Raw genomic sequence first — 26080 nt, forward strand, 5'->3', positions numbered from 1 at the left:
GTTGTCCTCAAAGAAAATTAATAGCACGGCTCTAATATTCACTGTAAACCATCTTTTCTAGCCGAAAAAAGAAAATCCAGTAAGCTCCTGGCAGTTCAAAATGTACGGCAAAAGCATCATGATGCGGTAAAATGAAACAAAAGAAAACCATACAAGTACGCACTGCCCAAAATGTTGCATGGACGTGTTGAAATCTCTTGATCATTCAAAAGTGTTCTTCTACCCCTTACTCCAATCCAGCGCTCTTTAAGGATAGGCTGATCTATGATTCCGATGACCTACCAAATTCACATCCCTAGCATTAGTATTTGTAATGTTTGTAGCTTTAACAGCAGTTTATAGCTAAAAGCTTTAATTTTAAAGACGCCATTAATACTCACTAATACATAAGCATTCACATAAAATACAGAACCCTAGCCACATAACACTCTCAAACTCACTACAGGAAATAATGAGATATAACAAAAGCTTTCTGAAAAACAATAAGATGCTATCAGTTATTTCAAGCCATCAAATTCGATTTCGTTCATAAACCAACTTGACATGAATAGATCCAATGAAAAAGATAAAAAATGAGAACATGACCACTAGCTATGCCTTCCCTTTCATAGCAACTAGCACCCATCGGCTTTTATTCATATATAATGAGAGAAATCAGATATTTCCTGACCAATGTCCTCTCAAAGTCTCATGAAAAAACTGATGGTTTCTTTGATATAGACTTGTTTGATTAATCTGAATTGAATCAGAACATTAGATCCCACATCATTTTCTAACACAACAGACGCTCAGCACTGGGTTCAAGAGAGAGGACAACAATTTGGCATCCAGCAGTATCTATAGATGTGCACCTTCCCAGATAGATATGGGAAATGTTTGGCTGATACAGGATGAATCAGCCACACATGCTACAAAGATGTGTCGGCGATTAGTAGTCTGTGAGCCCCCAAATGAGGACATGTGGAAGGATGACCGGTAGCAAAGACAGGGATCAGAGCGAGCCCACATGGGCTGAGAACATAGATTCCATGTGGGGTAACCTGAGAAGAGAGAAAGGGGCATGGGATCTAGTGGCTGCCATGTAGGCAGCATCTAGAGGCCTATGCAGTTTGGTACAAGGCCCAAAGAAGTGGGGAGCAGTGCCAATAAATGAGGCAGCCAAGAAGGGCTGCCAAAGGGTCTTTTATAGGCCCAAGAGAAAGGTCAGCAGACAGGACTGCAGAACAGCAATCCACAGGATTCAGGGCTCACAGAGAGCGGGCCAGGCCAGCTTAGAGGGGTCACTGTACAGGTCTGTACAGATGGCCGTACAGACAGCTGGTGATGGCAGAATTAGGGCAGGGTCGGCCTGTCTTTGGTCGGCTACTTCTGGAGCTGGTCGGCCAGACTATGAGGCAGCCCCATAAAAATGGACCCCGTTAGGGAATGACGGGGTCCATTCATTCAGTAGTTGTGGCATTCACGTCTGCAGATCTCCATAAGGGAGAAGAGCAAGAAAAAGTGCACACATAGGAGCAGCAAAGTCCTGCCCTGGAAAATCCTTTTGGGGGACACAGAAGGTCATTGTTGGTCTACGCATCTGAAGGAGGTGAACAGCAGTAGGACAGTAGGTGAAGCCCTCAGTTTACTGCGAGGTGGAGCAGCAGCAAGCTGTCCATGTGGCAAACTTTGAGCAGAGTATTTTGTATATGGTTCTGTCCCTTTTAGGAGCGTAACAAATATTCTGTTGGTGTCCACATGGCTGTCTATTCATCCAGATGTGCGTGTCTACTTCAGCAACACGTGTGTGTGCAAGACGGGGTGAGATTGTTTTGCATTGTGTGAAGCTTGGGACAACTTCTCCACGGTTGGGGAGTTGGCTACTGTTGGATCGGCAGAGAGAGCCACGTGTCAGCCTCGGATACTTGGTCCCAATCCTGCCCCATAGCCAGGCTGGAGCCTCTCTCCTCCCAACAAATCCCCGGAGGGATATGAGAGAGAGGGGTTCAAGGCCAAATATATCAAAGGATCTCCAATTCACATTATAGCTTATGGGATAAGTCCCCATTCATCTTGTACAGGTGTCACATTCCCGCGAGCTCCCTCAATGAAACCACTAACCACACAAGGGGTGAAGGCCACCACCTCCAACACCCCCCTGTGCCTGGGTAAACCAGACTGACGAACCTGATCAAACCAAACAAGGCGATGTGCATGGGGGTCGACAAACCAAAGTTGCCCCAAAGTTCACACCAACCACAAAGACTGGCCGCCACAAATTCCATGGGTAGCATGTCTGCCAAAGTCCACGAGAGGCACACATTGACGTCATGGGGTCATTAAGAGCCGCCACCGTAAAATCAAATTAAGTAGCACTCAAAGCTGCCTACAGATCGCGACAACTCAGCTAGTCAAAAATGGAAATGCCGTGCTAAGCCACGTGACACCGACAGGGGCTGCGCCAAAATCTTGCACAGTCCGCAATCTGATCGGCTGCTCTAATACCATTGTTGGTGTAGGCCATCTTCTCCTGGTCGTATTGATGCCCTCTGGGCCCTAATTGTGCCATGTAGCTTTAGTTATTGGCACTTAGGTCACCTAGTACTTTTAGTGTCTTATGACACCTAGTACTAGTGGTACCACTAGGACACTAGGTCCTAGGGTTCTCTTTTATTATACTTTGTACTTTCATTTCATTTAGTTGTTGATGTGACAGCTTTCAGCTCTTTGCTCCATGTTTGTACCATGGAAGGGGGTTTATAGGCCATCTTCTCCTTGTCGTATTGATGCCCTCTGGGCCCTAGTATGTGCCATGTAGCTTTAGTTATTGGCACTTAGGTCACCTAGTACTTTTAGTGTCTTATGACACCTAGTACTAGTGGTACCACTAGGACACTAGGTCCTAGGGTTCTCTTTTATTGTACTTTGTACTTTCATTTCATTTAGTTGTTGATGTGATGGCTTTCAGCTCTTTGCTCCATGTTTGTACCTCCTTCCGCTTCCTTGAGCCTACAATTGGCTCTACAGAGAGCTATGTGTCAGCCTCGGGTACGAGGTCCCAATCCCGCCCCATAGCCAGGTTGGAGTCTCTCCTCCCAAAATATCCCGGGAGGGATATGAGAGAGAGGGGTTCAAGGCCCAATATATCCAAGGATCTCCAATTCACATTATAGCTTATGGTATAAGTCCCCATTCATCTTGTACACGTGTCACATATCGCGAGCTCCTTTAATGAAACCAATAACCACACAAGGGGTGAAGGCCACCACCTCTAATAGCTACAGCAAGCGGCTCTCTATTTTCTGACAAGATGTACGGGATTCAAGAGGGAGCACCATGTATGCTACCTATAGCTTTATGGATATGTGGCTTACTTTCAATTCACTTCCAAGCTCCTCTCATGCCATCTTTCATCTACCCTAATGATAACTTAGGCATTATAAAAGACCGTCCATATGCTAGTATTCTCGTGACTCAATGATCCCAGCTCCGCATCTATCATCTTCATGACATTATTTCTCATGTTTATGTCAAGAGCCTCCACAACATGTTGAGCCACTTTCCTAGAGTTTTTTGAAACAACTTCTTGTTAGAATTATTATTATATTCTAGCAGTGACCAATGTAATGTAATAAGTAGGTTAGGGGCACTTTTCCCTCATTTTAGAGGTTTTTCCCCCTAACTCACTTCATCTATTGCAAGCACTACGTTCAGCTCTCTTGCTCACATTTGGTATCAGAGCCGCAAGACCCTGCTCCTAGCTTCAAGCCTAGCTCCTAGCTCCCTGCTCACAGCCCGTTACATCCAACCCCTTGCTGGACCTTCTATTTGCGTACAATTTGTACGGACGACTCCATACAGCCATAGTTGGTTGTTCCGTACAGTGGAATCCGTCGTACGTACAGCGCCGTACGAGTACTGTCGTCTGTACATTCTGCGTACAGCCCGTCCGTACAAGTGATGTCGTCCATCCGTACACTGTCGTATGTACCTGCATTGTACCTTTGTTGTACGATTGCCGTACAACTGACAACAGACTACCGATTGGTTGACCGTACACCTGCTTTCTTGCACTGTTCGTATTGCCAGTTCTTCCGTACGTACTTGCAACAGCTGCTCCATCAACGTGTATTAGGCCGTACAATAGTACGGTCATCCGTACTATTTTGATCAATTGTACATGCGCTGGGCCGTACAGCTCTCGTTAGATGTCCGTACAACCGTACAATCCATACTATACAGGCTGTTCTAATCCTTCTGCAAACTGGTGCCTTGGTCATTTGGAGAGTTCTCATTGCAGGTGAATCTTGCAGGTGTTTTTATCTTTGTCAGGCATTTGTGCAATAGCCATTGTTTGGCTGTGGATTCTAGTTGTGGATTCAAGCAAGTCTCATTGCACGTGAATCTTGCAGGTGTTTTTATCTTTGTCAGGCATTTGTGCAATAGCCATTGTTTGGCTGTGGATTCTGGTTGTGGATTCAAGCAAGTGCATTTTGGGATTAAGGGTGTGCTCATTTGCACACATAGGCAGTAGAATTTGGTTCTTTTTGCAGATAAATTGCAAATTGGGGCTTTCAGTCAATTTGCCCCTTTTGAATTGCGATTCCTTGCAAAAATTTGGGGCTTTTTGCTTTACACGGCAATTTCTTGCATTTTTGGGGCTTTCAGGCAATTTGCCCTCTTTTGGATGCAATTTCCCTGAAGAAATTGGGGCTTTTAATGCAATTTGGCAGTGTAAAAGCATTTTGGGACTGTTGCAGGCAATTTTGAACTCACTTTGAGTGACATTGCAGACATTGGCAAATTCTGCAGTGTTTTTTGGAAGTTTTTTAGAGCATTTGCAGGACAATTGAAGTGCATTCTGAACCTTTGACAGGCTGTAACAATATTTGTCACTGTGGGCATGTTTTTCTTTGCAGATTTTACTTGTGCATTTTATATCCCAAGAAGGGATTTCAGTTGGTCAGTCTGCTTTTTTTTTTATATTATTTGGTATAAATGGCTCAGAACAACTCCAATGAGGTGTTCGGGGTTCTCACACAGGAGGATAAGTTGGATGGCCCCAACTACTCCTTGTGGAGTTTCATGGTTCGCAACATCTTGGTTAGCAGACATCTTTGGGATTATGTCAATGGAGATGAAGCAAGACCAGATACAACGACTACACCTGTCACTCCCACAGTTGGAGGCAGGGGTAGAGGTACAAATACAGCACAGGTGGTTGGAGCAGCAGCTCCAGGAGCTCCCACAGCAGAGCAAAAAAGATGGGACTCTAGAGATGCACAAGCTCTTTCAGTAATTTCTCTTTCTGTCAAGAGGTTCATTATACCTCATATTCGGTCATGCAAGACATCTATGGCAGCTTGGGAGATACTTGAAGTATGTTTGCAGCAAGAAACAATGCCAGGGTTTCCTTTCTAAAGCGAGAACTTTCTCATACAAATATGGAGGAGGGAGATTCCATGAACTCTCACCTCACAAAGCTTCAGGACCTCAGGGAACAATTGCTGAATATTGATGAAGTCATTCCGGATTCAGAGAGATCACCACCACTCTGAACTCTTTTCCTGAGTCCTATCTCGGTTTCCACACCTCGCTGAATCTGTCATTGAGGGGGGCAGCAATCCTCTCTCCTTTCACGAGTTGGTAGGACTTCTGTTGCAGGAGGAACAAACATGCAAAAATATGGCAACCCGGGCTGGCGAGCATGCTATGCTCTCCAAGTTTAAGCCCAAGGGTAAAGGGCAGCATAAGCCACATGCCAATCAGTCCACACATCAGCATACATCTGATTCTAGACAGCCTTCTTATAAGGCACAGGGTGATACAAATAAGCAGAAAAAGAAGGGCATCTGTCATTATTGCAAGAAGCCAGGTCATTATATCGGAGAGTGCAAGAAGCGCATAGCCAAATAGAAGAAAAGGGATTCCGGTATGGCTGTGTCAGATGCATCAGTTCCACATTCTCATGATGGAGGAGATGTTGCAACCAACTTGGTTGAAGAGCACTATGCCTTTTTGTCTTGCACTTCAGATTTTTCAGTGGGTAGTTCAGATACTACAGCCACTAATGATGATGACCCACATGCTTTCTTGACTTGCAGTTACGATCCTTCAAAGGATGAATGCTCTTTTAGTGTTGATGAGACACTACATACTTGGTATTTTGACAATGGTGCTTCAAAGCACATAACTTCCAAGAAAAATATGTTTGTGACTCTGCATTCTTCACCCACCAAGAAGAAGATAACTTGTGCAAATAATTCTTCTTATTCGGTGTGTGGAGTGGGAGACATTATTCTCACATCCACTGATGGCACAGATTTCAGAATTTCAGATGTACTCTTTGTGCCAGGTATAAAGAAGAATTTGCTTTCAGTGTCCTCTCTCAATAGAGAAGGATTTCAGGTTGTTTTTTATGATGACAAGTGTGTAGTCAGAGACAAAGAAAATGACTATGCTTTGAGGTTGTCTGGCACTTTGTATCGGGGTCTTTTTCAGCTTGATTTATATGAGAAAAGATCCCATCTTGCATTATCAGTTAGCACTCCCACTGCTGCGATGCAAAATGCGGAGTTATGGCATGCCAGGTATGGGCACATGAGCTATGGCAGCTGAATGACACTTCACAGGCATGATATGGTTGATGCATTGCCTCCTTTGGAGTCACCTCCTCCTCATGCATGTGAGGGCTGCATTCTTGGCAAAATGCATAGGCTTCCCTTTAAGAAGGATGGTACAGTGAAAGCTACAAGAAAATTGCAGCTTATTCACAGTGATGTCTACGGTCCCATGAGGACACCTGCTTTTGGGGGTTATCTCTATTTTGTTACATTCATAGATGAATTTACCAATTACACTTGGGTCTATGGTCTCAAGGCAAAATCAGAAGTGTTTATGCATTTCAAAAACTTTGTGGCTATGGTTGAAAATGAGACAGGACTCAAGGTGCAGACACTTCGCACAGATCGAGGGAGGGAGTATATGTCTCATGAATTTGAGACATTTCTGAAAGAAAAAGGCATTATGCATCAGCTTACAGTGAGGCTTACATCTCAATAGAATGGCAAAGCTGAGCGGAAGAATCACACCGCCATGGAAATGGAGAGATGCATGCTCACAAGTAAGAAGTTGCCGCACAGGTTTTGGCTGGAAGGCCTCATGTGTGCCAACTATATTTTGAATCGGGCTCCTACAAAGGCTTTGAAGACAATCACTCCCTATTGTTGGGGTAAAGGCATTATGGCCACCCCAGTACAGTTAGTACTTTTATTGCTAAGTACACTAAGTACGGTGTACTTAGTGTTGTAACCTTATCCATTGATATAAAAGGTTGACTGTGTGCTTGGGGAGGTACACACATACTTCATTATCCCCACACTCTCGTGTCTACTGTGTGTGTCGGTGTGCTCTCTCTTTCTCTCTCACTCCCACGTCTCAACTGGTATCAGAGCTTGAGCTTGCACATCTCCCTCCCACTCGTCCTCTCAGCTGCACCACGTTTTCTGTTTGCAACACTTGCCCAAACGTGGGTCTCAGCATTCGTCCAACAGCAGCAACGATTTGAGGACTAGCAGCAGCAGCATTGTGTTGTGGAGCTCGCCAGCAGCAGCGTCTTCAAGCAGCAGCAGCAACAGCCTAAGCTGCTGCATTTCGCCGCCAGCAGCAACGAGCTGCTGCTTCAGCAGAGCCGGCAGCAACCAACGCTACCAGTGCCAGCAGCCAACGAAGCCAGCGTCGCCCACAGGCGACGCCAACAGCGGCGGCGCCAGCAAACGCCGCCAGCGTCGCCCAACCAAGCGACGCCAGCTAGCAGCGTCGCCAGGTCGCCAGCCAGGCGACGCCTGCAGTAGCCCGCCATCAGCTCGCCACGCGGGCGAGCAACTCGCCAGCAGCCCGCCAGGCCTACGAGCTCCCGCCAGGAGCTCGCCAACTGCTCCGGCAGCGATACAGGCACAGGTGCCCGTTGGGGGATACCAGATCTGGTTTCGGTTGCTATTGCAGCGAAATCAGTCGCCCCCCCTTCCTCTGATTTCTTACGGTACGCTCCGTCTTCCTATAGCACTCGTGTACTTGCAGGTACAGGTGCAGTCTTCGAGCTCATTGTGAGCATTACTGGTCAAATGCAAGTACAGTAAGCAGATATACAGTCTTGCCTACTGTGTGAGGAAATCCTCAACATTGGATTGCAGAATCAAGGGGCTTTTGTAGCCAGTGCCAAGTATTGGCTTGTATACGCACGCATTGCGTTTATCCTCCTGTTTGGAGTTGATTCTTGTAGGATTCGTATGCATTTGTTGACCTACGGGACAGTGGAAGATGCATTGAGCACTACATTGTAGACTTGAGCACTGAATGTGCCAGTCAAATTGGGGGTTTTGCAATTGGATGCATATCAGTGCTGGGGGAAGCAATTAAATGCCTTACAGTGGTCAGTGAAGCGGTAAATGCACTCAAATTGTGAGAATTTTGCCTCCAGTCAAGGGGCTTTTGCCTAAATCCTACTCTAAACTGTGTTATACAGTTTTAGTGGTATCTAGAAGCTTGAAGTTGACAGGTTTGAGCAGTCAAACAGTCATTTACTGATTCTGTACTTTTTGGTACAGTCAGGTACTGTTCTGTGTCAACTGTGGGGCTGATTACAGTCACTGTACAGAAGTACAGAGTGCAAAATACACTGCTGTTTTTCACTGTAATTGCAGGGCAGATGCTGTTTTAATATCAGAGTACTGCTGATTGTACAACAGTGCATTTAATGATGCAAACAGAGTTGCTGTTCAGAAACTGCAGCAAGCAGTAAACAGTTATAATTCTCTGTTTAAGTGGGAGAAACAGTTGCAGGTGCAGTTCCTGTTGTTCCGCTGCAGGAATTAAATTTTTTGAGCACAGTTCAAGTGCCTGTGTGCACTTGGTTTGCAGGGAGTTGGGCACCCAAGTGTGGGTTATATTTCTTGCTGATTGTAATGGCTTCATCCTCGGAGTCCTCTCTTCTTAATATTAAGAAGTTGCAGGGTGCTGCTAACTACCCCATGTGGAAAAAGATGGTCTTGCTAATCTTCAGGCAGTTTCATGCTCCTATTGTACACAAAGGTGTGAAGCCCACTCGCATATCTGATGATGCTTGGGCACTGGCCGATCTGTCGGCAAAGTCCATAATTGAATCGTCACTCCATGAGAGTGTTGTTTGGAATGTGGACGGTGAAACTACAGCCTGGGGTGTGTGGAAAAAGCTACAGGACACATATGAGCAGCAAAGTGCAGCCACAAAGATATATTGGTTGCGCAAGTTCTTCAATCTGAAGATGAAGGAAGGGACCTCCATGGATGCACATCTCAATGAGTTTAATTCAATTGTTACTCAGCTTGCGAATCAGAAGTACATGGTGGATGAGGAAACCAAGGGTATGGCACTCTTGATCTCTCTTCCTGAGAGTTGGGATACGTTCACCACAGCTGTGACAAATGCAAACACTTTCATAAGTTTTGCAGATATCACAGGGCTGATTTTGCAAGAAGAGCAGAAGCTGAAAGCTCAAGATGCAGTAAAGCCTAACAATGCCTTGAATGCAAGGGGGAGAAGTCAGCAAAGAGGCAAATAACAGGAAAGGGGAAAAGGCAGGAGCAAGTCCCGCTCAAACAAAGATGCTGAGTGCTACTACTGTGGCAAAAAGGGAAATACCAAAAAGCAGTGCTTTAAACCGAAAAATGATAAGAGAGACAAGGCCAAGGACACTGATGCGTCAGATGCAAAGTCAATTGTACCAGTAAGCAAGGGCAAGAGCAGTGTGAAGATTGAAGAGCTTCATTCTACACACGGTTATGACAGTGAGGGAGAGGTTCTATTTCTCTCTACTTTGGATGCTCATGCTCTCCATGCAGGCGGTTTTGCAGACATGCACTCTTGGATCATTGACTCAGGTGCCTCATTCCATGTTACACCTTACAGAGAGTTGTTTGTCAGGTATGCAGGATGGAGTCGTGTTTCTAGGGGATAATCATGCATGCAATATTGTCGGTGTTGGAGATGTCAGGCTTGTATTTGCTGATGGTACTCAGCTTATGCTTCACAATGTCAGGCATGTACCCGAAGTCAAGAAAATTTTGATTTCTACTGGCATGTTGGATGACAAAGGTTTTGTGACCAGCTTTGGTCATGGTTTCTGGAAGGTCACCAAAGGTGCCCTGGTTGTTGCCAGAGGTCCTAAGGTTGACATGATGTATACCCTTCATGCTAAAGTATGTAATCATACTGATATTCATGCCACCGAGCTGCCGAATATTTCTATGTGGCATAGCCGGTTGGGACATATGAGCATAAGTGGAATGGAGCAATTGGCTCGCCTTGGCTACTTACCGTCTCTGAAATTTTCTGATTTAAAGTTTTGTGAGCACTGCATATATGGTAGACAATTATAGTGTCCTCATAAGAGGAGATTAGGACATAAAGATGCTCAACTTGAGCTTGTGCATACAGATGTGTGTGAGATGCCTAGTCCTTCACTTGGAGGTGCACGGTACTTTGTCACATTTATAGATGATTCCACACGGAAGGTGTGGGTGTATCCTCTTCGATTGAAGAGTGATGTCTTTCCAGTGTTCCAGAAATGGCTTGCTTTGGTTGAGAACCAAACAGGCAGAACATTGAAGGCTTTGCGGTCAGATAACGGTGGGGAGTATATATCTAATGCATTCAATGCATTTTGTGATGCTAGAGGTATTAAAAGGGAACTCCTTGCTCCTTACAGTCCACCGCAGAATGGCACTGCAGAGCGTATGAACAGAACCATACAGGAAAAGGTCCGCTCTATGACGTCACATGCTGCTTTATCTTATGGATTTTGGGCTGAGGCTGTAAAAACAGCAGTACACCTCATCAATAGGTCACCAAATAAGAGACTGGATGGCATAGTGCCAGAGGAGCTTTGGACAAGAAAACCTCCTTTGATGCTTCAGAGGTTGACATTGATGACTCGGGACATCCTGTACAATTCAGGCAGGCTGCAAATAAGCCACAACAGCAGCGAAATCAGCCAATGCATGATGCTGCAGCAGGTCCAAATGGACACCCCGCAGTGGCGGAAGATGTCCTACAGGATATACCACCTTTGGAAGATCTCCCAGGCATAATTCTGCAGCCTGATCTACTGGAACAGCCACCTGTTTTAGGTGAACAGCAGGCTGGACAGCAAGACCAATGGGTCCGAAGGTCCACTCGACAAACGAGGCAGCCAGACAGATTTGTTCCAGGGGCAGATTTTATTATGCTTACAGACTGTGGAGAACCTTCCTGTTACAAGGAAGCCATGCAAATGCATGATAAAAGGCTATGGGAACTAGCCATGAAGTCCGAAATGGACAGTCTCCATAAAAATGGTACTTGGAAATTGGTGCAGTTGCCTAAGGGCATGAAAGTACTGCCATGTAAGTGGGTGTATAGATTGAAAGTCACACTTGGAGCTAAGCCAAGGTATAAAGCCAGGTTGGCTGCCAAGGGCTTTAAGCAGGAGTATGGTGTCGACTTTGATGAGATCTTTTCTCCAGTGGTTAAGATGACCACACTCAGGACTGTACTTGCTTTGGTTGCATGTGAGGATTTGGAATTATGCCAAATGGATGTGAAGACAGCTTTTCTTCACGGTGATCTTCATGAGGAGATCTACATGCAGCAGCCAGAGGGATTTGCAGTCAAGGGCAAGGAGTCCCTTGTATGCAAGCTTAAGAAGAGCCTTTATGGGCTGAAACAGGCACCAAGGGAATGGTAAAAGAAATTTGATACCTTCATGAAGTCCCAAGGTTTCAGGAGAAGTGATGTCGATCACTGCTTATATACCAAAAGGGCTGCAAATGGCAGCTTAATCATTCTCATTTTATATGTGGATGACATGCTTATTGCTGGTAAGGCTCGTAAGGAGCTTGATGACCTTAAGAAGAGATTGCATGAGGCCTTTGATATGAAGGACCTTGGTGATGCAAATCACATACTGGGCATGCGGATACGGAGAGACAGGGGACAGCATTTGTTGTATTTGTCTCAAACCGAGTATATTGGCAAAGTATTGCAAAGGTTTTATATGGAGGGGGGGAAGACCCTTAGTTCTCCATTGCCTCCATACGTGAAACTCAGTGCAATGGATAGCCCACAGTCAGATGCTGATAGGGCTGAAATGGCCAAGATTCCGTATGCTTCAGCTTGTGGCAGTCTCATGTATGCCATGGTTGCTACCAGACCTGATATTGCGTTTGCAATGGGAGTGGTTAGCAGGTATATGGCAAATCCAGGCAAGAAGCATTGGGATGCAGTGAAAGGTATCATGAGATCCCTGAAGGACACACAGGAGTTGTGCATATGCTTTGGCAAGCAGGATGCAAAGGTGCATGGTTATGTGGATTCAGATTATGCTGGTCATCCAGATAACCGGAAGTCTACTACCGGTTATGTTTATACATTCACTGGAGGTGCAGTGTCATGGGTATCAAGGATGCAGCAGTGCATAGCCTTGTCTACCACGGAAGCTGAATATATTGCAGCTACAGAGGCATGCAAGGAGGCCTTATGGCTATCTCGGCTAGTGGGAGACTTGGGCATTACAGGTGATATTCCATTGCTGCATTGTGACAGTCAGAGTGCTATTCAGTTGGCACACAATCCTATCTTTCATGCAAAGACGAAGCACATTGATGTGAAGTATCACTTCATCAGAGAGGTGATAGATGATAAGCTGATTCAGCTTGTCAAGATTCACACGGATGACAATCCAGCAGATTTGTTGACAAAAGGCTTGCCTGCAGAGCGGTTTGCACACTGCCGACAGTTGATGGGTATAGGTTGAGCCTCATTTGGCCATGTACTCCATTGTGTATATGCTGTATTTTTCTCATTTATTTTTACTTGAGGACATATTGCCTTTAAGTGGGAGGTTGTTGGGGTAAAGGAATTATGGCCACCCCAGTACAGTTAGTACACTTAAGTACAGTTAGTACTTTTATTGCTAAGTACACTAAGTACGGTGTACTTAGTGTTGTAACCTTATCCATTGATATAAAAGGTTGACTGTGTGCTTGGGAGGTACACACATACTTCATTATCCCCACACTCTCGTGTCTACTGTGTGTGTCGGTGTGCTCTCTCTTTCTCTCTCACTCCCACGTCTCACCTATGAGGCATGGCATGGGAGAAAGCCTTCAATGGACCACTTCAGAGTTTTTGGTTGTGTTGCATATGCCCCCGTGCCTGTGGAATTCAGACACAAGTTGTCAGATAAGGCACTCAAATGCATTTTTGTGGGATATAGTTCACAAAGCAAAGGCTATCGTCTCTATAATCCTGCTACACGCAAGATTTTTGTTAGTAGAGATGTTATGTTCTCTGAAAATTATGCACATACACATGGTGAATTTCAGATTCTGGCCTCTTCAAATGATGTGTTTGAGGGGATGCTTCCTATAGCATTTGGTTCCCCCGCTGAAACTCAGAATTTACGGCAACCTCCGCCAGTTCCACAAGTACAGATTCAGCCCCCAGTTGAATTGGTACAACCTCAGGGTGTGGATGAAGTTGTCAAGCAAGAAATTCAAGAGATACACGCAGCCAAAACAGTCCCGCATTGGTTGCTTCAGACTCTCAGGGAGAGTAGACTTAAAGCTCCATTGCCTGGCAGAACTCGTAGTGCAGTAAGGCACATGGAGGGAGCTCATTCAGTTGAATCAGCTTATGCAGGTACTCTTCTTGATGAGGAGGAGCCTGAGACATTTGAAGAAGCAAAGGATAATGTGCATTGGATGAATGCCATGCACGATGAGTTGCAGTCCATTCATAAAAATCAGACTTGGGATGTTGTGGATTCGCCACCAGGTAAGAATGCCATAGGTACACAGTGGGTTTTCAAAGTCAAAAGAAAGCCAGATGGGTCCATTGATCGGTACAAGGCAAGGCTGGTTGCAAAAGGATATGCTCAAAAAAAGGGCATAGATTATGAGGAGACTTTTGCTCCTACATCCACGATGACCACCATCAGGTCAATTATAGCAATGGCTGCAAATTTTGAATGGAATGTTCATCAATTGGACATTAAAACAGCTTTCCTTAATGGAGACTTATTGGAAGAGGTTTATGTCAAACAACCTCCGGGCTTTGAAATTTCAGGAAATGCACATCAAGTATGCAAGCTGAAAAAAGCTTTGTATGGGCTGAAACAAGCCCCACGTGCATGGTATGCCAAAATTGATGCCTTTCTGACCAGCAAGGGGCTGCACAATAGTCCAACTGAGAGCACCCTCTACATCAAGAAGGATGGGGGGGACATTTTGGTCATCATTCTTTATGTAGATGACATGCTGCTCACCGGATCAAATGAGGAAGTAATTGCAGATTTCAAAGCCCAATTGAAAGCTACATTTGATATGTCAGACTTGGGCTTGTTACATTTCTTTTTGGGGATCCAATTTATTCAAGAGAAACGTAGCATTGTTCAAAAGCTCTTGGACAGATTTAACATGCATGATTGCAAGCCTATGTCCACTCCCATGGAGCCGGGGCTGAAGCTTACAATGCATGATGTCACACTCTATAGTCAAGCTGTTGGATGCCTCATTTATCTCTGCAATACACGACTTGATATTCAGTTTTCAGTTTCTCAGGTGAGCAGGTATATGCACAGCCCAAAGGTTATGCATTGGCAGGCTGTAAAACGCATCTTCCGTTACTTGCAAGGTACAAAGTCTTTTGGCTTGATGTTTCCCAAGGGGGGTGACTTGCAGATGCATGCTTACAGTGACTTCCGTTACTTGCAAGGTACAAAGTCTTTTAGCTTGATGTTTCCCAGGGGGGGTGACTTGCAGATGCATGCTTACAGTGACTCAGATTGGGCTGGAGACTATGATACTAGGCAGTTCACCAGTGGGAATTGTTTCTTTCTAGGACATGCTTGCATCTTGGTTGAGCAAGAAACAATCTACGGTGGCTACCTCCTCATGTGAAGCTGAGTACAGGGCAGCTTTCACAGCGACAGTTGAATGTGTTTGGCTGCATCGTTTGTTTACTGATCTTCATCTTTCATTGGAGGGTCCTTCTCTGATTCTCACTGATAGTCAGAGTGCTATAGCAATGGCAAAGAATCCTGTGTTTCATGCTCACACGAAGCACATTGAGGTTCACTATCACTATGTCAAATAGAAGTTGCATGCAGGAGAGATCAGTATGATCTATGTGTCAACACATGACAATGTTGCAGACATCTTCACGAAAGCACTTCCACGTGAAAAGTTTGAGGCATTTCGCAACGCCCTCAACTTATCTCCTTTTGGTGATTGATTATTTCCTTGTACATGACATTGGCACTGCAGGGGGGTGTTAGAATTATTATTATATTCTAGCAGTGACCAATGTAATGTAATAAGTAGGTTAGGGGCACTTTTCCCTCATTTTAGAGGTTTTTTCCCCTAACCACAGTTAGTTCACTAACTACGGTTAGTGAAGGATAAGGTTTTTTCACTTAGACAAAACCTTTCCCTTTTGTTATACTTCTTCACTTCATCTATTGCAAGCACTACGTTCAGCTCTCTTGCTCACACTTCTTGGTGTAAATTTCATCTATCTTGCATGTACACAAATGGGCCTTCTTCACATTTCCATTGCAGGGATAAAAAGGCACTCAACGTTCCTTTGCAGCCCTTTGCCCTTCCCACCCACAATTTTCCTTCCCACCCTTTGCCCTTCTCACCCCTTCCTGAGCAAGCACCACTTTCACATTTGACAGCACAAATTTGATTTCGAATCCTGTCTTGCCGAAGCATTTTTTACCCTTCCTTATCCAACCCACATGCTTATACTTTTTGTCCTCTCTCATGATAGTTTCCCCCAGTCTAACTGGTAAGGTGGTCTTCTGACTCTTTTTTTTTACCAAATGATGGCTTTTGTTTACACACATTCATTGCTCTTTGCTCCAGCTATTCATCTTTTGCACTTCCCTTTGAGTTCCTCTCGTCTACACCTGCTCTTTCCCTGTTGCTTCTCCTTCATTTCTCCCTCTTTTAGGATTTTAGGATTTCATCAAATAAACTAAGCAACAAGGCATGCCAGGATAATCTTCCACAAAATCAAAGGTTATGCTTGATATTACATTTGCAGGAGGAGAGACAACTACTCAATCTTCTGATATGCGATTTGTAGGCTGCAGGAGGAGGAGGCAATCAAAGGACCCCTCCTGCAAAGTGACTGCAAAAGTGACTGGTCAAACAATGAGCAAATGCACAAGGTGTCCTGCAAAATTTGTCCCACAAAGAAGCTCTTGTCAAAGGTGGCCAGCCCAAATCAAAGGGCAAATACCTGCAAATCAATCTGCTCCCAAATGGTGGCAGTTCCGGGGCACGAGTGCCAAGTGGAGTGCCATGGGGGTAAAAGCCCCAAAATCTATAAGACAAGATATCCAAATCAAAGGGCAAATGCAAGAAAATCCCAAATCCGGCTATACCAAGCAAAGGTCACTCTGGCAAAAGCCCCGAATTCTGAGAGGCAAATAGCCAAAAAGAGGGAAATTATGAAAAGCTCCAAATTGTGCTGCAACCTGCCAATGTGACTCAATGTGCTGCAATTTCAAGCCAATGTCAACGCTCCTGCATGCAATGTTTGCAATAAATTGCACCTAGCTGCAAAAATCCCCAAAATCTATCAATTCAGACTGCTAAAATTAGCTAATGTCTGCAATTCTAACTCACATTGAGTGACAAAAATGCCTGCAAAGCTGCCAAATGTCTTGTTTTCTGCAAAATTACAGCCCAATGCAATTTGTAGAGCAAAATTAAGCCAAAAAGAGGGCAATTGCTAGAAAAGCCCCAAACTTGTGCGCTATTCGGCAATTTTACTACAATATCTATTGAAACAAGAAAAATGCCCCAATTTCTTGCGAGCTTGCAAATGAGAGCTACAAATTTACGTGTACAGACATTTTTGGTAGACTATATGGACAGTTTTAAAGTTGTACGGCAGATTTCAGGATGTGGCGCAAGCTGCATGAGCGATTGTACGGATAAAAACCAGACTTTACAGCAAACTTCCGTATGCTTCTACGGACACAAACCGGACTTGCACGGTAAAATTCTGTATGCTTGTACGGACGTGAATTGGAACTGTACGGTGAATTTCCGTATGTTTGTATGGTCAACTGCAGACGTGATATTGTATGGACAGCCAAAGCCGCTGATGTATGGTGATGTACGATGAGCAGGCAGCAAGCAAGTACTATGATTGTAGCAACGATTGATAAGTCGATTTGATGCAGCCCACATTTGACGACGTTGCATGGCTATGCTGGACTGCGCTTCAGAAACAGTCCATTCGACTGTTACGCAACTTGTACAACTGATGATACGTCAAACTAGCGCTGCTATCACGCTAAAAATGACACAAATTTGCTTGCAAACTGTTAGTGGTGGAAATGTTGTGTGAAATGTTGTGCAGCTCGACCTATTGTAGCTGAAGTAAATCCAGTGTCAGGGCTGAAGGCAAGAGATGCTCACAGGAGCAAGATACAAAATGCTCTAATACCACTATTGGGTGCAGGAAGCAATGGAAGGAAGTGAAATGCAAGGGAGCAACAACAGCTAAAGGAAATTGAGAGTACTTGCAAATGGATGATGAGAAAGTACAAAGGAATGGCCTATATGGCCCCCAAATCAACCATATGGTTGACCAATGAAGTCAACTCTATGAGTTGACCTGACCTACAAGGCACATACCAAGGCTAAGTGCTAAAAATATTGGGCATATCACGAGTTGGGCCCCTCCTAATTGGTACCTTGGATGTGTAAAATTGAGCTTGCTAACAGCATAGGGAACCAAGACACTTTAGCAAACTAGAGTTTGTAGAGGACAAGCTTGCGGACACTTCATTCTCAGATATCCCACCACCAAAGAGAGGATCCCGAGATCAAATCATTCTCTCCACTAGAGATAGAGACACCAAAGTTTTCATGTATGCAAGGTTGCCTCCTCTGCTCTTTCGAATAGAGACCCACAGCCTACTACAAAACTTGACTGCTTCTACGTTGAGAGTTGATCCATGCAAAGAGAAAGCTCCACTAGAATTCTAGAAGCAACTGTCCTTCCTCTGAAACAACCATAACTGTTGTCTAGGTGTCAAAACTCTGTATGTTGTCTAGGAGACTAAATCCAAATAAGATAGAAGGGATGATCTCGGCTGGCAGTGCCTCGAGTGAAGGTTGGCGTTGTCAAGAGAGGCAGTCAATGACAGAACACTGCTAATGCTCAACCTGGGGAGCCTGCTTGGGCTCCTCTCTCCTCCTCTGTGGTCTTCGAGAGGTAGCTCACATTCAAACCCAGACCAGACATTTCAAATGAAGCTCCAGGATCCTTCTTGAATTCTGTAATTTTCTCTTCATTTGTGCCTGCAAGAAACATATCATCCACATACAGAATGATAATTAGCAAATCCTTTTTGTCTTTTCTTGACATAAAGAGTGCTTGTAGTTGAACTATTTTGTACACCCCCATTGGTCAAAAGTGTATGGATTTTCTATAACCAAGCCCGTAGGGCTTGTTTTTTCAGCCCTTGTAAAGCCTGCATACTTTAAATTCCTTACCAAACATCTGACACCAACAAGCTAACTCAAGTCCCCATTGAGAAAGGCTGTTTTAAGATCCAACTGATGTACTTTGCAACCAAAATGAGCAGCCAATGAAACAACACCCCTAATGGTGGTCATCTTGGAATGGGGGCAAAGGTTCCATCCTAATCTATCCCCTTCTACTGAGAATAAACCTTGGCAATCAACTTTGCCTTGTACCTGTCAATGGTACCATCATATCTTCTTTTAATCTTGTACACACACTTTGGCCCAATAGCTTTCTTTCCTTCGGGCAAATCCACCAGTACTCATGTATTGTTCTTCATGACAAAATCCAATCCTACTAGCATGGCCCTCATCCAATGCTCATTGCCTTGAGCATCCTCAAAACTGCTTGGTTCTTCTCAATCATGCAGTGGGCTCATCCAAGCTGAATCAACAAAGCTTGCTCCCCGTCCTCTTAAACCAGCCCTTGTCCTACTGGAGAGGGACAGAAAGTCTGCTGTCCTTCAGAGTCTGTAACAGCCATCTAGGGACTGTTCTAGCTTCCTGTGAAGCAGCTCTCTCTTCTCTAGCAACCTCTTGCAAATCCTCATGTGTGTGAGGCTAATCTTGGACCTGATCTGGAGCATCCAAAGGGCGCTGTGCATCAGCATGTGCAGGTTGAATATTTTGATTTTCTACTGGCTGCTCTCAATTGCCTTTATGTGGAAGAACCATTCAAACACATCCCAAGTGCTTGTCTGCACCTGTCTATCAAACTCAGCCTTGCTCTTCACTGCTGTAGCCAACAAAAAATGTATTTAAGTGCCTTATCATCGAGCTTTCTTCTCAACTGACTAGGCCTATGTGCATAGGCTACTGTCTGAGGGGAATACTTCCGGAAGTATTACCGGAGGCCTAGGGCCGCTGGTGCGAGAAGCAAGTAAGACATGCCATAGGTGTCACTGATGGTGCGTAGGCGAGTGCTAGTCAATGGTGCAGAAGTGATGTAAGCGAGAAGAAGACTAAAGCGGAACAACATCATAAAATCCAACCCTCGACACCACATGACACAAGGTCCGTTGTACCAGATCAAGGGAGAGGAAGTAAGGAGAACACAACGGGAAGAGATCTTAGAGAAGCGAGCAAAGATGGGAAGTAGCATAGTTCATTAGAAAGCCACATGACTGATACACCAGGAGAAGATACACACGAGGCAAGCTTTTGACTCTAGCCTCTCACTCCCTCACTCACGCCTTTCACCTCTACTAGAATGTCCCCCCCTCCTCCGTTTCCCCCTCTTCACCTTCTCCTCATCTGCTCCCCTCCGCTGGAAATCTCCTTCCCTCCTTCCTAGTGGATGTCTTCTTGCATCCTTAGCCATTCCACCGTTTGTCAGCCGCTTCGTCCTTGATAGATTCTGCAACACTCCACTCTGTTCCGAGTCAATGAATCTTCTTCTCCATGTCTACTCCTGTCTATTCCATGTGCTCCTGACACTAGTTGGTTGCGAGGGTTGGTGCACCACCTATACCTCTTAACTATTGGACTACTTCCCATGTGCACCAACACTGTCAAGTCATGTCCAAGTCATGTATTGTCTGCTCCAAAGTGACCAAGATGTGAACACGATGCGACTAGTTGTGACCAAGGTCCAACAACCTTGGCGTGTTGCTCAGGTGACCATGATGTGACCGTGACTCTTGGTGGGAGTCCCTTACCGGAGACTCAGAGTACAACAACTCCCCCGCCACTATCATTCACCGTCCTGGTGAATGACTGAGGTTCTGTGTGAGAAAACTTTAAGTATAATTTGCAAATAAGAAAGTGACCTTGAGTCTGACATCCACAAAACTAAAAAAGAAATGGGTCATGGCCTTACAACTCCAAAACTGGAATATAACTGGCTCATGGCCATACAACTCCAAAACTGAAATAAAACTGGCTCATGGCCATACAATTCCAAAACTGAAATAAAACTGGCTCATGGCCATACAACTCCAAAATTCCTTTATTTACATGAGAACTGCATAATCCAAATGGACAGAGCTATGAAAAAGAACTGACAAAGTTAAAGATCCAATAGCTACTGCTTGGTGGATGAAGGTCACAGAGGGGGAGGGGGAGGATGTGCTGGCTGTGCTGATGTTCTGAGGGTGGTCTTTGCCTCCTCCTCAACTGTGTCCATGAGGTTGCGGATGTCCTCGTACTTTGATTTATATCTGTGGTACCCAGACCTGTAATGATCATATTTAGATTTGAGTGCAGAATTTTCAGTTTGCAGCCCATGGAAGTCGTCCTACAACTTGGAATGTGAAACTTGGAGACGGTCCTTCTCCTCAAGAATCTGCTTCATCTGACTCTGCACCACCTCCATCTGTTGATCCACAGTGCTTGTCCTCTGCTAGTGAGGTGTATCTATCCTATAGGGCTGCAAGCTCCCTCTGGATCTCAGACTGCTGGCTAAATGATTATCCTCCAAAACCTTCTTGCTGGCTGCCCACTCTGCCTCCTTCGCTCCAAGACATTGTTGAATATAACCATAGTTCAGTTCAAACGGATTGAACCCAGTAGATGAATGTTTCCTATCATTGTAGGCAAACTCCAACAATGGCAACCACTTGTCCCATGTATGTTGCCTCAATGACACATATGCTCTCAGCATATCCTCTAATGTCTGGTTGACTCTCTCCGTCTGACCATCCGTCTCAGGATGATCCCCACTACTCATTCCCAACTCCGTCCTTAGTGTCTCAAATACCGCTGTCCAAAAATGACCGGTAAATCTGACATCTCTGTCTGATACTATGGATCTAGGCAATCCATGCAGACGAAATATATGTCTAATAAACAACTCCGCTACTTGCGGGGCACTAATAGACTCTCTAGTCGGAATGAAGTGAGCCATCTTGGTTAGACGATCAACCACCACAAGGATAGAATTATAACCTCCTTGTGTTGCAGGTAGCCCTACAATAAAGTCCATGGAAATGCTCTCCCACTTACTTAGTGGTATTTCCAAGGGCTGTAAAAGTCCGGGTGGCTTCACCCGCTCGGCCTTACTCACCTGACACGAGAAACACCGTGTCACATATTCATGAATATGCTTTTTCATCTTTGGCCAAAAGAAATCTCGCTTCACGAGATCATATGTCTTCTCGACTCCTGGATGTCCCGCACACGGGCTATCATGGCATTGTCGAATGACTCTCTGCCTGAGATCATTCTGACCAGGTACTACAACCTTGCCATTTCTAACTAGCATACCATCCCTTATGGTATATCTTGCATAAGTTTGGCCTTTTCTGGATGCCAGGTCATCCTTTTCACTTTCCCCGGGTTTTAACACATGAGCCTTAGGCCATAAGCTCTGGACAAACTCGTCCACCTTTTGAGTTTCTCTGATCTCGGTCATTAGAGCACTCTCTAATACCGTGAAACTCAGGTTGTGCATAATGCGAGACAACGCATCAGCTACCTTATTGTCTTTTCCTCTTCGGTACCGAATCGTCAAATTAAACTCCTGCATGAGCTCTGCCCACCTAGCTTGGCGGCCCCTCAAGTCAGGTTGTTTACAAAAATGTTTCAGAGTATCATGATCCACATCCACATAAAACTCTGAACCATACAAATAATGTCTCCATGTTTTCAAAGCATGGATAACAGCATACAACTCTAATTCATGAGTTGGCCAATTCCTTTGAGAGGGAGAAAGCTTCTTGCTTTCAAAGGCTACTGGCCTTCCCTCTTGAAGGAGAACTGCTCCTACCGCAATGCCACTTGCATCGGTTTCTAGGAACAACGGTTTCTGGGGATCAACTATTTTTAACACCGGTCCTGAGACCACAGCTTGTTTTATGGTGTTAAAACTGTCTTGTTGATTCTGTCCCCAAATAAAAGGTACTTTATCTGAGGTCAGATCAGTCAACGGCGATACTATTCCGGAATATCCTTTGATATGCCTTCTATAAAACTGGACAAATCCCAAGAATGATCGCAACGCGGTCAGACTCTGAGGGATTGGCCAAGTTAGTATCGCAGCCACTTTCTTCGGATCCATTTCTACCCCCTGTGGAGTAATTATGAACCCTAAATACTCAAGCCTAACCATACACAGTATAGTTTTCTTTTTATTCACATAAAGACTGGCTTTCCTCAAAGTACTGAACACTATCCTTAAGTGTTCACAATGCTCAGTAACACTTTTACTGAATATCAGGATATCGTCAATAAAATGTACTACGAACTTTCCGATATACGGACGTAGTAAATCATTCATAAGCATGACGAAGGTCGCTGGAGCATTGGTAAGTCCGAAGGGCATTACCAAAAACTCATAATGACCAAACCTGCTCCTGAAAGCGGTTTTATGCACATCCTCGGCTCTAATCCGGATCTGATGATAGCCGCACTTAAGATCTATCTTGCTGAAAATCACGGCTCCATGTAATGCATCTAGCAAATCATCAATCCGAGCCATCGGATACCTGTGCTTAACAGTGATATTATTTAATGCTCTGTAATCTATACAGAGGCGAAACGTATCATCCTTTTTCCTCTTTAATATCACTGGCGAAGCAAAAGGTGAGAAACTTGGTTGAATCTGCCCCAACTTGAGGTATTCTTCCAATTGTCTACGCACCTCCGCCTCTTCAGTAAAACTCATTCTATAGGGAGGTCTATTTACAGGTTCTGCCCCCGGGATCAGTTCAATTTTATGTTGAACTTTCCGCTCTGGAGCTCGTCCTACTGAGCTTTCCACGCAACCTCCCTTGCCTGTAGAGTTGTTCCCCAATCCACTTCTTTCACCTGTAATGTTGTATCCCATTCTTTATGCATGTTTGCTACCTGCTTTTCATGTTCCAAGCGTAGGTGTTGCTTCTGTGACACAAGCTTGCAAACTTGACCCTTAGTATTAAAGAGGGAGGCACCCATCTAAATGAAGCTGTCATCTATAATGCGCTGAGCCATATGAACCAATCTTTTAGCCCATGCATACCTGTCCCGATAGGTCATTCGGTCAGCCATGTCAATGAGTTCGCCATATTCCTCGAAGACTGCTTTCATTCCCTCTTGCTCTGGGTCCTCGAGAGCTACCACCGGAGCGAGTGTGTCGATGTCTAGGTAGCAACTTGGAGCTCGGGATGCTTTCTTGTTGAAAGCGAGCGTCAGAGAGGTAACATGGAAAGGTGACATAGGAGTGAACATAGGTGAACTAGGGGTGAACATGGGTGACAGAGAGGTGAACATGGGAAGGTGACATACAAGTGAACATAGGTGAACTAGGGGTGAACAGGGGTGACAGAGAGGTGAACATGGAAAGGTGACATAGGAGTGAACATAGGTGAACTAGGGGTGAAAGGTGACATAGGAGTGAACATAGGTGAACTAGGGGTGAACAGGGGTGACAGAGAGGTGAACATGGGCAGAGAGGTGAACATGGAAAGGTGACATAGGAGTGAACATAGGTGAACTAGGGGTGAACAGCGGTGACCTAGAGGTGAACATGGGTGGCAGAGAGGTGAACATGGAAAGGTGACATATAGGTAAACTAGGGGTGAACATGGGTGACAGAGAGGTGAACATGGGTGACAAAGAGGTGAACATGGGAAGATGACATAGGAGTGAACATAGGTGAACTAGGGGTGAACAGGGGTGACCTAGAGGTGAACATGGGTGACAGAGAGGTGAACATGGAAAGGTGACATAGGAGTGAACATATGTGAACTAGGGGTGAACAGGGGTGACAGAGAGGTGAACATGGAAAGGTGACATAGGAGTGAACATAGGTGAACTAGGGGTGAACAAGGGTGACAGAGAGGTGAACAAGGGTAAACTTGAGGTGAACATGGGTGAACTAGAGGTGAACTAGAGGTGAACATGAGGTGAACATGGGTGAACACTGGGTGAACATGGGTGACAGAGGGGTGAAGAGGGATTAAGGAGAAGTGTGTTCCAGAGAAGGCAAGGGCTGTTTCCATCTTGCCATAGAAGGAGAAAAAAGCTTAGTATTTATTGATCTCCCACCAAAAGAGCACAACTTGGCAGAGAGTACAACCTTGACAGAGTTAGGAAAAGGAATTTTTTTTTTTTTAATGAATAAAAATCCAAAAAATAGGAATGGCAATCCTTATCTATAGAGAGAGAGTCAATGAGGATGATACTTCTTTACCCGTGAGCCATTTACGGGTGCTGGTAACTTCTTGCCCTCCAAGGTGGCCAAATAAACCCCTCCACTTGGAATAATCCTTGTGATAAAGAAGGGCCCTGTCCAGCCACTGACAAATTTGGGTTTATGCTTCAGGAACTTACTGGAATATAACAAGACCAAGTTGCCAACTTGGAATTCCCTCTTCCTGAGATTTCTATCATGCCATGCTTTCTACCTCCTTTGCCATACTTCCTGAGTAAGGATTGCTTCACGACGATGTTCATCCAAGGCTTCAAGATCCCATAATCGCTCAAGCGTGCATGCCTCCAAGTTATCATCCATCTCTGCCATGACCCTAGTAGTCTTCATGTGGAACTCATAGGGCATAACCGCCTCCCGTAAACTAGCTGGAATGGTGAATATCCAGTGCTAGCCTTGTATGCTGTTCTGTAAGCAAAAAGAGCGACTGGTAGTAGAATATCCCAATCTATCAAGGAATGAAGGCATAACCGAGCCACAATATGAGACATGGTCCGATTGGAGCTCTCTGCCAAACCATTGGCTCGAGGGTAGTATGAACTAGAGGTCTTGTGAACAATTTGCAGTTGGGTGATGAGGTCAGTAATGACATCATTGAGAAAGTCGGTACCTCTTGTAAGTTGAACAAGGCTTGTAGGCCTCCAAGTATCCTTTTTTCTACACATAGATTCCATTTGCTCCCTGAGTGGGAACGGAGAAGGAACAGCCTCCCCGTCATTACACAATTGGTAATGGCTAGGAGATTACATCTCAGTCTTAAGGCTAGAAGCCCACCAAAGCTCTTCACGGGAGAATTCTGCTGACTTGCAGAAATCTGAAAATTCTCCCAATCGTCTTGGAGGAGACTCTGGAAACCCCTCAGGAATACAAACATCACTCTTTTCTTTTGGCTTTCTATTCGCGGAGGGATTGTAATGAACTTGTGGAGGTCTAGCTTTGGACAGCCCCTACTTGAGCTCGTTGCCTATCTACTGAGGAGTCCATTTTCTATGGGATTGCAGACATGCAAGATTTATCCAGAAGGGGATTACTAGTCTTTTGCTCTTTTGTTGCTTCCCCCTTCCTCCTAAACTATGTTTGCTGGTTTGGGTCTCTCTTTTGGGGCCTCATGTCTTTTATGAGACGCATGACTCTTCTTGGGATCTTTTAGTTTGACAACACTTAGTTTAGTTATGCTCTCTAGATGATGTTTCCAAATTTCCTTACAGAGCTACACACGCCTCAGTGGAGACTTTTTGGGAGATTCTGGCAAGCATTCCAGTGTGGCATATTTGGAGATCCAGATGCACAAAGACTTTGCATGGGCTCTCACACATCCACCCTTCACACACAGGCTAGTATTTGAAC

At 44.9% G+C, this 26080-nt stretch overlaps 1 protein-coding gene across 1 annotated transcript in view; it reads right to left on the minus strand.

The window, feature by feature from the left end:
- The window catches only part of IMPL2 (inositol monophosphatase family protein), a 97778-nt gene that overhangs the window by 24544 nt on the left and 47154 nt on the right, over positions 1-26080 (minus strand). The window contains exon 5 of the mRNA XM_087398502.1: positions 154-278. Coding sequence (XP_087254628.1) covers positions 154-278 — 125 coding nt within the window. The remainder of the gene's footprint in view (positions 1-153; positions 279-26080) is intronic.

This window comes from Dipteris shenzhenensis, chromosome 27 (assembly GCF_047967505.1).
Source record: "Dipteris shenzhenensis isolate YYH24624 ecotype China chromosome 27, Dip_SZ_1.0, whole genome shotgun sequence".
Lineage (NCBI taxonomy): Eukaryota > Viridiplantae > Streptophyta > Polypodiopsida > Gleicheniales > Dipteridaceae > Dipteris > Dipteris shenzhenensis.